At 44.6% G+C, this 12931-nt stretch overlaps 1 protein-coding gene and 1 long non-coding RNA gene across 10 annotated transcripts; both read left to right on the top strand.

Moving 5' to 3' along the window:
* The first annotated feature begins 256 nt into the window (after nt 1-256).
* CCRL2 (C-C motif chemokine receptor like 2) lies at nt 257-2170 on the top strand. Of its 9 annotated transcripts, none has more exons than XM_042236370.2 (3): nt 257-496; nt 734-787; nt 1063-2170. In XM_042236370.2, the coding sequence occupies exons 2-3, from the start codon at nt 768-770 to the stop codon at nt 2114-2116; spliced, it is 1074 nt and encodes a 357-aa protein (XP_042092304.1). In that variant the 5' UTR covers nt 257-496; nt 734-767; the 3' UTR covers nt 2117-2170. The 9 variants fall into 9 exon arrangements, with proteins under 9 accessions (XP_042092304.1, XP_042092305.1, XP_042092306.1 ...); XM_042236371.2 differs by having other exon boundaries at nt 1058-2170; XM_012100178.4 differs by lacking the exon at nt 257-496 and adding an exon at nt 520-632.
* Nucleotides 2171-6259: 4089 nt separating this feature from the next.
* Nucleotides 6260-7739, top strand: LOC121817261 (uncharacterized). Its single transcript, XR_006057095.2, has 2 exons — nt 6260-6499; nt 7101-7739. It is a non-coding gene; the product is annotated as an uncharacterized LOC121817261 (long non-coding RNA).
* Nucleotides 7740-12931: the final 5192 nt, after the last annotated feature.

Below are 12931 nucleotides of genomic sequence, written 5' to 3'. Positions count from 1 at the left end.
AGGGGAGCGTCAGCCCGGTTTGGACGCACAGTCACCGCGTATGACACTTGTCTGCTGCTACCCACTACCTGCTCAGAGTTGCACATCAGAGCATTTTCCATCCCTCCCTCAGTATCACTGAGAAGCAGCAATAACTTAGTTCCTTATCTGGGGCAGCCAGCAGGATGGCCACAGGGAAATCAAAGGCGGGGTGCGGGGTGGGGGTGGGGAGAGCAGCAGCAGGAGCAAACAACTTCCCGGTTTCTCTCTGCAGCTTGAGAAACTCTCTAGGGGTTAGTGGGAGCTTTCAAGTTGCCTTATTTCGCTTAGTCCCCGAGACCTGTGACTGGTGGGACACAGCCACCAGGGGGATAAACAGTGGTTTCTCTTGCCCCAAAGGGTCAGGGGCCAGCTTTTCAGAAGGAAGTTAGTCTTTCATCTGGCCAGACGGCTCCCACAGCAACTCGGATGGTAGGTCAGGAGGCTGTTCCCTCCCCTCCCAGGAACTCAGTCACTGGTAAGTCATCGACGTATTTAACCAGTTGTGTCCATTTGATACTTAAGAGTGGTTTCACTTTTGCAAGCACTTATTTATATCCTTCGAGACAAGAACTCAGACTTCTCTGCCTATCACAGGAAGCTGTTTACAGAGGGTGAGTAACTTGTTAAACACATAGGAACTGTGACTGACACCAATTTTGAGAAACTAAACCCTGGTACTTAGTTCTCTCTAATTGTGTTTTTTCTTATATAGCTTCAAGTAGGCAAGTCTTGTTTCTACCAAGAGAATGAAGTTGTATGAAGAAGGGTAACGTTTACTTTTGTCTCCCTGTGGTAGCTGGCATACTACTAAACACCTCAGTGCTTAATGAAGGGATGAATTAAAGCAGCTGCGCTCGGGATGCAGGGGCATGTTAAAGAAATGTTTATTTTAAATCTTCTGAGCTGTAGACCGGCTCTGGCTAAAATAAACACCAGAAAAGGACGAGTGTGGCTGCAGGGGCTCTAGTCCTGTGTGCTGTTTCATCCAGGACCACACAGCTGTATGAAGGAAAAATAACCTTTCATTTCTCCCCAGGGCAGCCTGAAGATGGCTAATTACACGTCAGCACCAGAGGATGACTATGACGTCCTCATCGAGGATGACCTGAGTAACAGCAAAATAGAACCATGCGTCCCATACGACCCCAAGATTCTCTCAGCCCAGCTGGTGCCTTCCCTCTACACCACGGTGTTCATAGTTGGCCTCCTGGACAATATCTTGGTTGTGTTTATCCTGGTAAAATACAAAGGACTCAAGCAAGCAGAAAATATCTGCTTCCTCAATTTGGCGCTTTCTAACTTGGGTTTCTTGCTCACTCTGCCATTCTGGGCTTACGCAGCCTCTCATGGGGAGGGCTTTGATGACCCCCTGTGTAAGATTCTCCTGATGCTCTTCTCCATAGGCCTGTACAGTGAGGCATTTTTCAACGTCCTTCTGACTGTGCAAAGGTACAAGGAGTTTTTCCACGTGAGAAGGCGCTTCTCGGCCTGTAGGACTGTGGCCGGCAGCATCCTCATGAGCACTCTAGTGTGGGTCACAGCCGCTCTGGTCACTTTGCCTGAACTTGTTTTTTACAAACCTCAGATGGAAAGCCAGAAATACAAGTGCTTCTTTACCGGACTTCACTTCTTACCAGATGATGAGACATTCTGGAAGCATTTTCTGACCTTAAAGATGAACATTTTGGGATTTCTTTTGCCACTGTTTGTTTTTGTATATTGCTACGTGCGAATGAGGAAAACACTCCAGTTCCGGGAGAGGAACTATGGCCTCTTCAAGCTTGTTTTCACCATAATGGCAGTTTTCCTTCTGATGTGGGGACCCTACAATATTACACTTTTCCTGTCTGCTTTCAAAGAACACGTCTCCCTGCATGGCTGTGCCAGTAGTTACAACCTGAACAAAAGCATTCAGATCACGAGAATCATCGCCACCACCCACTGCTTCATCAACCCTCTCCTCTACATGCTTCTTGACAAGGCATTTAGGAAACACCTCAGCCGCCTTTGCTGCCTGTGTAGTGACGCTGCACCGCTACCCACTGAGGAGCCTGCCCAAGGCACCTCAGGGGAAGAATATTACCTTTCTCCCTAAACAGAAACTAGCTCCTGTCAGAGGCAGGATAAATAAACATCGATTTTTCACTCATCGCCTTGTCCTGTCCAATAGTTTTTTACACATTTGTATATAAAATAGGGTACAGGGAGAAAAGGGGGCAGTGAACAAACACCCACCAAGCGCCGAATCTGTCTCAGGCAATGCGCTAGGCTCTTGACAAACACAAGCTCCTCCACACCTCACTGTTTGCTCATGATATGGGCGGAATTAGTCTCCTTTCTCTGGGGAGGAAACAGGCTCAGAAATTTGTCTATGATCACACAGCTAGAGAGTGGCAAAGCTGGGACACAAACCCAGTGCCATTCACTCCAGAATCTATGCTGTGGCCAGCACACCAAACTTTCAAAATTCAGGTGAGAAAATACATAAAGAAAATATGCACTTTTACAACCAACTGGACCACATTCTGTAAGAGAAGCAACCTACTCACACAGAAGTAATTTATCAGGCACCTTTCCTGATTGAAAGAGCTGGCTAGCTGGAGGCTCTGGATGGCAAAACCAATACAGTATTGTAAAGTAAAAAAATAAAATGTAAATTTAAAAAAATCAAAAAATCAAAAAAAAAAAAAAGAGGAAAACAGACTTTCTCTGTGGAAAGTACTCTGGGTCTTCTTGGCTACTTGCCACACCCCCAATGAGCCCAGATAACCCCAACCGCTGAGCCTCCCAAGGTTTCTAATACTTCCTCCTATTTAACAATAGTAAATGTAAGATTGTGTCTAGAAATCTTTAACACAAGGCATGCTTTGTTCTTTTCAGTGTAACATACACCTTAGGCCTCACCACATGTAACTACAAAATGCCACAATAGGCTTGCTGGGTGCTATCTAGCGCCTGTTTTCTGTTACATATCCCAAGTAGAGGTGACAGCTTAAATGTGGGATGACTATGGACAACAACCTCTCACCTCCATTACAGAGGAGGGAGGAGGAAGAGGTGGCACCTGGGAGAGATCTCATAGTAAGCACTGCGGCTACTGCTAAGTCGCTGCAGTCGTGTCCAACTGTGTGCAACCCCATAGACGGCAGCCCACCAGGCTCCCCTGTCCCTGGGATTCTCCAGGCAAGAACACTGCAGTGGGCTGCCATTTCCTTCTCCAATGCATAAAAGTGAAAGTGAAGTTGCTCAGTCACAGGCTATACCAATCCCTGGCTCTTTCGTGTCCTCACAGGGTAGTATGGATGGATCGTGTCCTCCAAAACATTCATATGTTGCAATCCAAGCCCCAGTGTGACGGTATTTGGAGATGGGGACTTTGTGGGGTAACTTGGTTTAGATGTGGAGCCCTCAGGAAGGGATTAATGCCTTTTAAGAAAAGACACTAGAGAATGTGTTCTCTCTGCAGCATGGGAGGACACAGCAAGAAAGTGACCACTGGCAAGCCAGGGAGAGAGCCTGCACCAGAATTCCACTGGCCCCTCAATGCTGGACCTCCCAGCCTTGAGTACTGTGAGAAACAAGATTCTGTTGTTTAAGCCACCAAGTCCGTGGTATGTGTTGTGACAGCCTGAGCTAAGTCAGGACTCATCCTGAATGAAATTAAATAGCAAATAAAAACACCATGACAAGTTAAGAGCAAGACCTCAGAAGAAAGTACCCCAGCAGATATGAAGAGAGGAGAAGGAGAAGGCACGTGGGAATCTTCTTCACATGCTGATATGAGGTCTGGACTCTCCATTCACCTCTACCACATATGGGACAGAAATCTCAGACAAAATGACATTGGTTTTGGATGTTCACAGACACAGTGCTGAAATCACAGAACACATCTTTTCAGAATTTTCAGAATGAAAACATGGGCGTATATAAATTCTGACAGTGACTCAGAGTGAAATCATTATTGAAAAGCAAAAGTTTGTGCAGGATGATCCAGTTACAACAGCTCACACACATAAGTAGTATATTTGGAACATTGATAATCCAGCAAGATCTTCTTCCCCTAGCAGGAGACAGTCGTCCTAAAGATAAGAATGATTCCAGCTTGCACCATTTACAACAGCCAAGACATGAGAGCAGCCCAAGGGCCATCAGGTGCAGATCAGACAATGTACACACACCCAAAGCGAAATATCATTCAGCCATAAAAAGGAAGGAATTCTGCCATTTGCAGACACGTGGACGGACCTACAGAATATTGTGCTGCATGAAATAAGTCAGACAGAGAAAGAGAAATACTGCATGGCATCACTTATGTGGAATCTAGAAAATAACACAAATGAGTGTCTATGAAAAACAGAGACAGAGGCATGGACATAGAAAATACACTTGTAGTTACCGCAGGGGAGAGGAAGGGCAGGGGACAAGCTAGGGATATGGGGTCAACAAACACAAACCACTATGTATAAAATAGACAAGTATCAAAGGTGTGTCACGTAGTATAGGGAACTATAGCCATTAACTTATAATAACTTATAAAGGAGTATCATTTGCAAAAATACAGAAGCACTATGCTATATACTTGAAACTACTAAAACACTGTGAATCAACTATCTTTCAACTAAAAAAAAAAAACACATGCTTTTGCACTTTTCTACAAACTACTGCATTAGAAAACAATCATTAAAAAGCCAAAGAGAAGATAGTCAGCATAGTTAAGAAAAATTGATGATGTTTCTGTTTTGCCTGTAAATTAAATTATTTTCTAATGCAAAAAGCATTTCCTATCAAGTCAAGATAATTCTGATTTGGGACATTTGAGAGAAAGGCTGAAACCTCACGAGAAGTCTCTTGTTCATCTCAATTCTATGTATTTGTGGGTATAAATGGAACAAATTGTAAAATGGTAAACAACTGATACAGTGAATGAGAAAACAATAAAATTTGAGGTTGAAAAAAAACACAAGATGCCAGTTAATTTTGAATTTTGGTTAAGCAACAAATACCCTTTTTTTCTTTCCAAATGTTCTGGGGCCACATCAGCCCCAGTCATCCTCCTTCCTAAGAGATACTCATCCTTTGCTGGTCTCAGGCTCCCCCACCTAGTTGGAATTTCAATAAGACTTTGTTGTTGTTGTTTACCAACTGCCTTCACAGACATATCTGCACCACAGAAAAATCAAAGAAAACTGAGAATCATCAGCTTCAGTTTACAAGTGTGGAAACGGAGAAATAAATCACACAGCTCTCAGGGGTCAGAATCTGGGCTTGACATTTTCTGATATCAAATCTTATGCTCCTTCCTCTCCTCCACCCAGTACTTCCTGGTTTGTCTCTAGAGCTTGGTTTATAGAGTGAGTTCCTGTATATAACTGCACCAGATTTTTCACAATATACCAAGTGATTGGGGGAAGGCGGGTCTGAGGATTGCTGGTCCCGTCAGCCACCCATTTACGGACACTGGGAAAAGCAGAGTTCTCCAACCAACCATCTCTGGCACATCCAAAAAAAGAAAATCTTTGATCTAAATTTCCGACTCTAAATCCTTTGATCTTTCCCTGGGGTGTGGCCTTTAGCTATGACCAGGGCCATTAGTCACATCCCTAGAGTCCCCTGCCGTGCCTGCTTGGAGAGAGGGTAGGAAGGGGTGTCTCTCTTCCAGTGGGACCCAACACAGGCCAGCTAGCCTCCCTGACCTTCAGATAACTGGGAATAAGACTTTTCTCCTCAGGCAGGGTTGATGGACGGGATGAGGGCTTAGTGAGCAACACAGTGACTGGCCCATTGGATGCTGCCACACAGCACTTTTCCTCACACCCTCCACAGATGCTGCCTGAAACTTGATGGTGTTTGAATTTCAGTTCTCATGGGCCTCCTCCTCCCCATATCAGCCTCCTGCAACTGCCAGGTAAATGACTATGTTTAACAAAAGGATCTGGGGACATGGGGCTCATGCCCGCTTCTTTGTTTGAAGCAGTGGTAGGGAGGATCAGACCATCTGGCTTGTATCGCCTATGACAATACATGTTTTCCTCTGCCCTCAACCACATGGTCAGCTCAATAGTTTTGCTGTGAGTCTGTGGACAGCCCTCCCCACCAAGCCCTCACCCACACGCTACTTCAGGCGTCTGTCTTTGCAGCTCACCTGCCACACACTTCCTGGGGGTGCACGCAGCTTGCTCACCATGGCTCAGGACCTTCCCCAGCTGCACCATGCAAACAGGCTGGCCCTCCTCTGCAAAGCACACAACACAAGTCCCCAAGTACACGCCAGCTCTGTCTGACAACGATCTGCACACACACTCACTGTTTCCACTCTGTCTCTGAAAGACTCCAAGGCAGAGGGTCAGGTTCATCTCCAAATGGACTAGAGGAGATGGGATGCAGTGACAGATGAGGAGGTGGCCAAGAAAAAGACTCCAGCCAACACAGGTGCTGTTATTCCCACAGAGAAGAGTGAGACTCATGCCCATGAGGGAAGGTAAGAAGGAGGGGTTGACTACCAGTGGGTAATGGGAACACCTCCTTAAAAAGAGGCTAAAGACATTACAGGGAAAAGCTGAAAAATGTGACTATGAACGACATATCAGATGCTATAGATTTATCATTTCAAGAGTAACAATAAAACTGGAATTATGTGGGACACTGTCCTTATTCTTAGAGAATGCATGCTCAAGAATTTAGGAATGATATGGCTGATTCATGTTGATGTACGGCAGAAATCAACACAATATTGTAAAGCAATTATCCTCCAGTTAAAAATAATTTGTTTTTAAAAATGCAAAAAGAAACAACTTAGAAATGAAATGTCACAGTGGTCACAACTCACATTCAAATAATTTAATGTCTCACACACACACACATCAGGTCATATAACAGAAACGAGGAAAACACATCAAAATGTTAACACCTGTCAGCTCCACATGCTGGGTATGTAGATGTCCATTGAGCCCTCTTTGACTCTCACTGCACAAAGGGAAATGTTCCTAAGATCAAGCTGAAGAGGAAAACTGATTTTTTTTTTTTAATTTTCTGGCCATGATGGGTCTTCATTGCTGTCTGTGCACTTTCTCTGGTTGCAGGGAGCACGGGCTACTCTCTAGCTGTGGTGCATGGGCTTCTCACCGCAGTGGCTTCTCACCTGTGCCCAGCAGTGGCAGCTCCCTGGCTCTGGGCACAGGCTTAGTAGTTGAGGAACACAGACTCAGTTGCTCTGCAGCTTGTGGAACGTTCCTGGACCAGAGATGGATCTCATGTCTCCTGCACCGGCAGATAGATTCTTTACCACTGAGCCACGAGGTAAGCCCAGAAAACTAACTCTGATATTGTCTGGATAATATCGTGGCCAGAGGACCAGAGAACAAGCTGAGCTCGAAAGGCCTCAGAAGGCAGAAACAGAAAGCATCAGACCCTTATCGCCCTTCCACCCATGTCGCAACCGTTGCAATTTTTGCGCCATCCTGGGGAGCATGGCTCGTCCCTTTGCTAACCCCATATTAGGAAGGGTATTTGTCCTGTTCTTCTCCCCCGAAAAGGAAAGCATACATATGGTACCTAATTAGTAGATGACAGCAAGATCCCTTCCCTTCCTTGTTCCCTGGCTAGAAAAGACAGGCAGATGACACGTGTTCGTTGTCATTTCTTCCCTGACCCTGCCTGCTTTGTCTATCAGACACACTCTATTTAATGAGTGCACTCTAATAAACTGTATTCACCTCTCATTCTGCCTTTCCAGAAATTCTTTTCTAGCCTGCACACAGACCACCACAGGTGAAAACAAAGAAAAAAGTATGATATCCTCCCCCAGGACAAACTTTAAAAATCTTCTCCTTTCTGGTCCCTCATGACTGGGGTGAGACTCGATCTGTTCGACAGTCATAGAGAACAAGGCCCAGCCCCTCATTTCACCCAGAAATAAAGCTGAGGCAAGAGCAGCTAAGGGACTTACCTGAGGTCGCACAGCCACACAGCAGCAGAGCTGGGCCTGGGCTCTAGATGTCCTGCTCACAGGCGACTTCTTTCCCACTCAGGACTGACTTGTAATTATTTCTGGAAACAATGCGGCGCTAAACTAGTCCAAATACGCTAAGGGTAACAGCTAACTCCCTGAGAGACAATTACACAGCCTCAGTCTGTTTCCCGACTTAAGAATACACGACGCTCCTCCTGACAGGAAGCTCCCCGCACCACATGGTAGCGGCTTTTCCCTCAAACTAAACCCGCAAAACAAGGAAAGCAGCCCGAGGGAAAACCTTGGAGCCCTCCGGGGAACTTTCAAGCCCTTGACAGAATCTTCGAGGCCGCCAGAGAACTTTTGAGGCCTCGCGAGAACCTTCTAACCCTCGCGATAACCTTCGGGCCCTCTGCCGCGCAGCCCTCCACGGAAGGACTGCGCAGGCGCAGGCGCAAACACTGCCAGCCACGTGGACTCCTGCGCGGTGCAGATGATCCGAATAGCACTGACCAAGCGCTGCAGCACCGCGCTGGAGGTATCGGCGTGGTGGCTAAATCGCTGCCCCAGAGCAGCTCTAGGCCCTTTCGACACGTGGTGCAGTGGAAACAAGAGTCGTCGTTGTTGTGCTTGTCGAGCTCCTCCAGGAACTTGTCCTGCTGGGCAGAGGCAGAGCCTAACTTGCGAGAGTAGGTGGAAAGGGCCGGCGATGTTCCTACCAGAGGACAAAGGGCGCATCCAAAGGAACTGGCAAACTACAAGCCTTGGAACAAACCCCGCCTACCACCTGTCGTTTTGTTTGGCAGGGCACCTGCACAAAGAATGGCTTTTACCTTATTTTTTAATAGTTGGGAAAAAGTCAAAAGAATATTTTTTCATGGCATGTGAAAGTCGTTTGAAATAAAGATTTCAGTGTCCATTAACAAAGTTTAATTGGCATTGTAAATATGTATTGCTAGTGAGCTTTTTTTGCACTGTAATGGCTGAGTCCAGTGGTTGTGAGATGGTTTCTGGAACTCATGGCTTCCTGCTGCCCCTTGGTGCGTTGCAAACCACAGTCAGGTGGTTATGATTCAACAGCACTACAAGTAGCAGACGGATGACGTGATACGGCAATGACATGTACATGTACACGTACAATACAATGTGACATGTACATGCAATCTTCAGCCTAGACTGGTGGGGTGATGAGTGTCTTTTGTTATTCATAATAAACTTTATGCCTGAGTTTCAGTCAGACCTGAGCATATGCTGGTGAAGTAACTTTTGCTGCTTTCCTATGTAAGTTCAGGGTGGGAGCTGGTTCCCAGCACCAACTTGTAATTAGAGGATTGGATCTTTCAGCTCTACTTCCCAACCTCCAGGGATGGCAGAGTGGCTGGATAACCACCAGAGGTAAATGGCTTAATCAATTGTATGTATGTTACAAAACTTCCATACAAACCCTATACTACCGTGTTCAGGGAGCTTCTTGGTTAATGAATGCATTCATGTGCTGGAAGAGAGGCACACCCCAACTCCACAGGGACAGAAGCGCCTATGCTCTAGGCCCTCCCAGTCTTTAGCCTATGTACCTCTTTATCTGGCTATTCTGTATCTTTTATATGCTCCTTTAACATAAATAGGAAACAATAAGTGAAGTGTTTCCCTGAATTCTGAGTCATTATAGCAAATTATCAAACGTATCAAAGTTGTGGGAGCCCTCGGTTTATAGCCAAGATGGTCAAAAGTATATGTAACCTGGGAACCCACTACTTGTGATTGGCATCTAAAGGAAGAGGGCAGTCTGGTGGGCCTGGGCCTTTAACCTGTGGTGAACTCTAAGTGGTTAGTGTCAAAATTGAAATGACTTTCAGGAAACCCAGTTGTGTCCACAGAGAATTAGACAATTGTTTGGTGTAAGAAACCCACATATTTAGCATCCAAAATGGTTTGAGTAGACACATGCATACAGAACAGACTTGTGGTTGCCAGTGGCAAGGGTGTTGTGGCAGGGATGAATTGGGAGTTTGGGATTAGCAGATATAAACTATTATCTGTAGAATGGATAAACAACAAGGCCCTACTGTATAGCACAGGGAACTATATTCAAACTCCTGTGATAAACCACAATGGAAAAATATTTGTAAAATAATGTACATATATATATACAACTGAATCACTTTGCTGTACAATAGAAATTTGACACATCTTAAATCAACTATATTTCAATATAAAAAAAGTGTTGTCAGTAGAGAAAACAGTTTCTCTTTACACACAATGTAAATTTTTAGAAAATGTTTTCAGTAGACAGTTTCTGTTTATTGCCAGTTCATATCCAACATGTCAAAAATAAGCAAAGAGAAAAGTGAACTTCAAATGTCACGATGGATTGTGGATTATTTTGTTATCGAATTAGATGACAAAGCAGTGTGTTTATTACACAGTGAAACTGTCATTGTGCTAAAAGAATACAACATGTGTTGATATTTCCAGCCTAAGCATTCATTGCGCTATTCCAAACTCAGAGAGAAAAAAAAAAATCAGGAAATTTAGAAATTTTAAAGTGAAATATCTCATCACAACAGAATTTCTTCAAGGGAATTCCCTGGCAATTCAGTGGTTAGGACTTGGCTCTTTCACTGCTATGGGCCCAGAATCAATTTCTGGTCAAGGAATTAAACTTCAACAAGCTGTACAGTCCAGCCAAAACCAAAAAAAAAAAAAAAAGAAAATTTTTTTTTCTTCAGAACAAAAAATGAAATAAGGCTATAAGCAAAGTAAGTTTCTAAATAGCTCATTTGTTAACCAAGCAAGAAAAGCCTTTTAACTATGTTGAATGAAAGAAATCATTTGATTGCAACTGCAAACAAATGTGTCCAGAGAAAATTAACTTATTTAAGACTGTTAGGGCTTCCTGGGTAGCTCAGTGGTAAAGAATCCGCCTGCCAGCGTAGAGGACACAAATTCAATCCGTCATCTGGGAAGCTTCCACGTGCCACAGAGTAACTAAGCCTGTGCACCCCAAGTACTGAGTCTGTGCTCTAGAGCCAGGGAACTGCAACTTCTAAAGTTCTCATGCCCTAGAGCCCGTGATATACAACGGATGAGGCCACCACAGTGAGAAGCCCAAACACCGCAACTAGGGAAAAGCCCATACAGCGACTAAGACTGAGCACGGCCCAAAATAAATAAATATTTAAAATTTCCAAAACGACTGTTAACCTTTCATTGACAATTCTTGCTTACAGAGCTGAAGACACTGGGACCAATATCCATGGTCAGAACACAAGGCAGATGGTTCTGAATGGCTTTCCTTGGCTTTTGATGAGTAAACAGATGTTACAGATGCTGCAAACTGTTGTCTTTCTGAGGAATTAGTGGTGAGTTTGAAGTGAGTAAATAATTAGCCTCCGTGAATAGTCTGCTTGGGTTAACTATAGATTAGAATATTTTCCAAAAAACTGAGGAAACACTAATTCAGTACAATCTGAAGTGGAATGTGCTAAAATGTATTACAATTGATGGTCATTAATATCTGTGTCAGGCAGAAAAAAGCTTAGAGTGGGAACCATGCAGAATGCAAGGCCATGTGCTTTCCTAGAAGATTTTAAGGAACTTGGGTGTTTCAGAAAGTAAAACCAGGGACACCAAACAGAGTTCACACTCAATTCAGGGTCAGAGTGAAAGGATGTGAGACCAAAGACCCCTCCCCCACACACACACAGTGATGCTGTGACCTCCTGACTTGTTTTGGGTGATGAAATTATGGAAATTATATGGCCTCTCCCAGGAGGAAGCTTTAAGAGTTATTGTGTTGTGCCTCCAACCCTTTTATTTTCCCCTGTTTATAGGCCAACACACCCCAGGTGGGAGCTGCTGGTTCAGCCTGGGCCTCAGAATAAAGAGACCCAGGTGCGGTCAGAGTGCGGTCTCTGATGACTCATGACAGGCATGAATGTGACCCATGACCCATGAATGTGGCTTTGTTATGTAAGGCACTGGGATGTTGACATAACTTAGCATGAGCTAATGGATACAGGGGCTTCCCTGATAGCTCAGTTGGTAAAGAAATCTGCCTGCAATGCAGGAGATCTCAGTTCGATTCCTGGGTTGGGAAGATCCCCTGGAGAAGGGAAAAGCTGCCCACTCCAGTATTCTGGCCTGGAGAATTCCAAGGACTATAGTCCATGGAGTAGCAAAGAGTCAGACACGACTGACCAACTTTCACTTTCAATGGATACAGTGATGTTAGACTTTGAAACTTTATTTCAGCCAGAAAAGGGGATTTCATGGGCCTTTCATTCCGCTTAAGTTATCTACTGATACCCATGAGCCCTGGAGTCCATGCTCCACAACAAGAGAAGCCACTGCAGTGAGAAGCCTGTCACAACAACTATAGAGAAAAGTCCTTCCAGAAACGAAGACCCAGTGCAACGAACAGAAGAAGAAGAATAAATTTTAAAAATAAACTTTAAAAAATGTTAAAGGCAGAGAAAGGAAGGAGGAGGAGCAGCAAGGAAGATCAGGAAACAGGGCTTCAAGAACCACATGGTCCACAGGATCGGAGATGTACGGGGCTTGGGGGAAGAGATGGGAACCCTACTAAGCTTCCGTCTTATTCCAGAATTCTTATTCACTTCAAGGGAGTGAATAGGTTAGAATCAAATTACAGTGAGGTGAAGAGAGAATGACCCAACCACCCACCCGACTTGCTGAAGAAAGTGAAGGCAGCCCTCTCTGACCGCACTTGAAAAAGCTTGGCTGAGAAAAGTAGGAATAAACCGATGACTAGAGGTTAACTGGAGAACGAGGACCAGTAAAGCCAAGGGATAAATGCACAGTTATGCACAGTTAGTTTTCCCTTGTACCTCAGTATACCCAGGGATTGGTTCCAGGACAAATCCAAGGATGCTCAAGTCTCTATGTAAAATGATGTAGTCTTTGCATACATATCCTCCTGAACATTTTATCTTTTTTTTT

Source organism: Ovis aries, chromosome 19 (genome assembly GCF_016772045.2).
Source record: "Ovis aries strain OAR_USU_Benz2616 breed Rambouillet chromosome 19, ARS-UI_Ramb_v3.0, whole genome shotgun sequence".
Lineage (NCBI taxonomy): Eukaryota > Metazoa > Chordata > Mammalia > Artiodactyla > Bovidae > Ovis > Ovis aries.
This window is presented reverse-complemented; position numbering and strand designations above follow the sequence as displayed.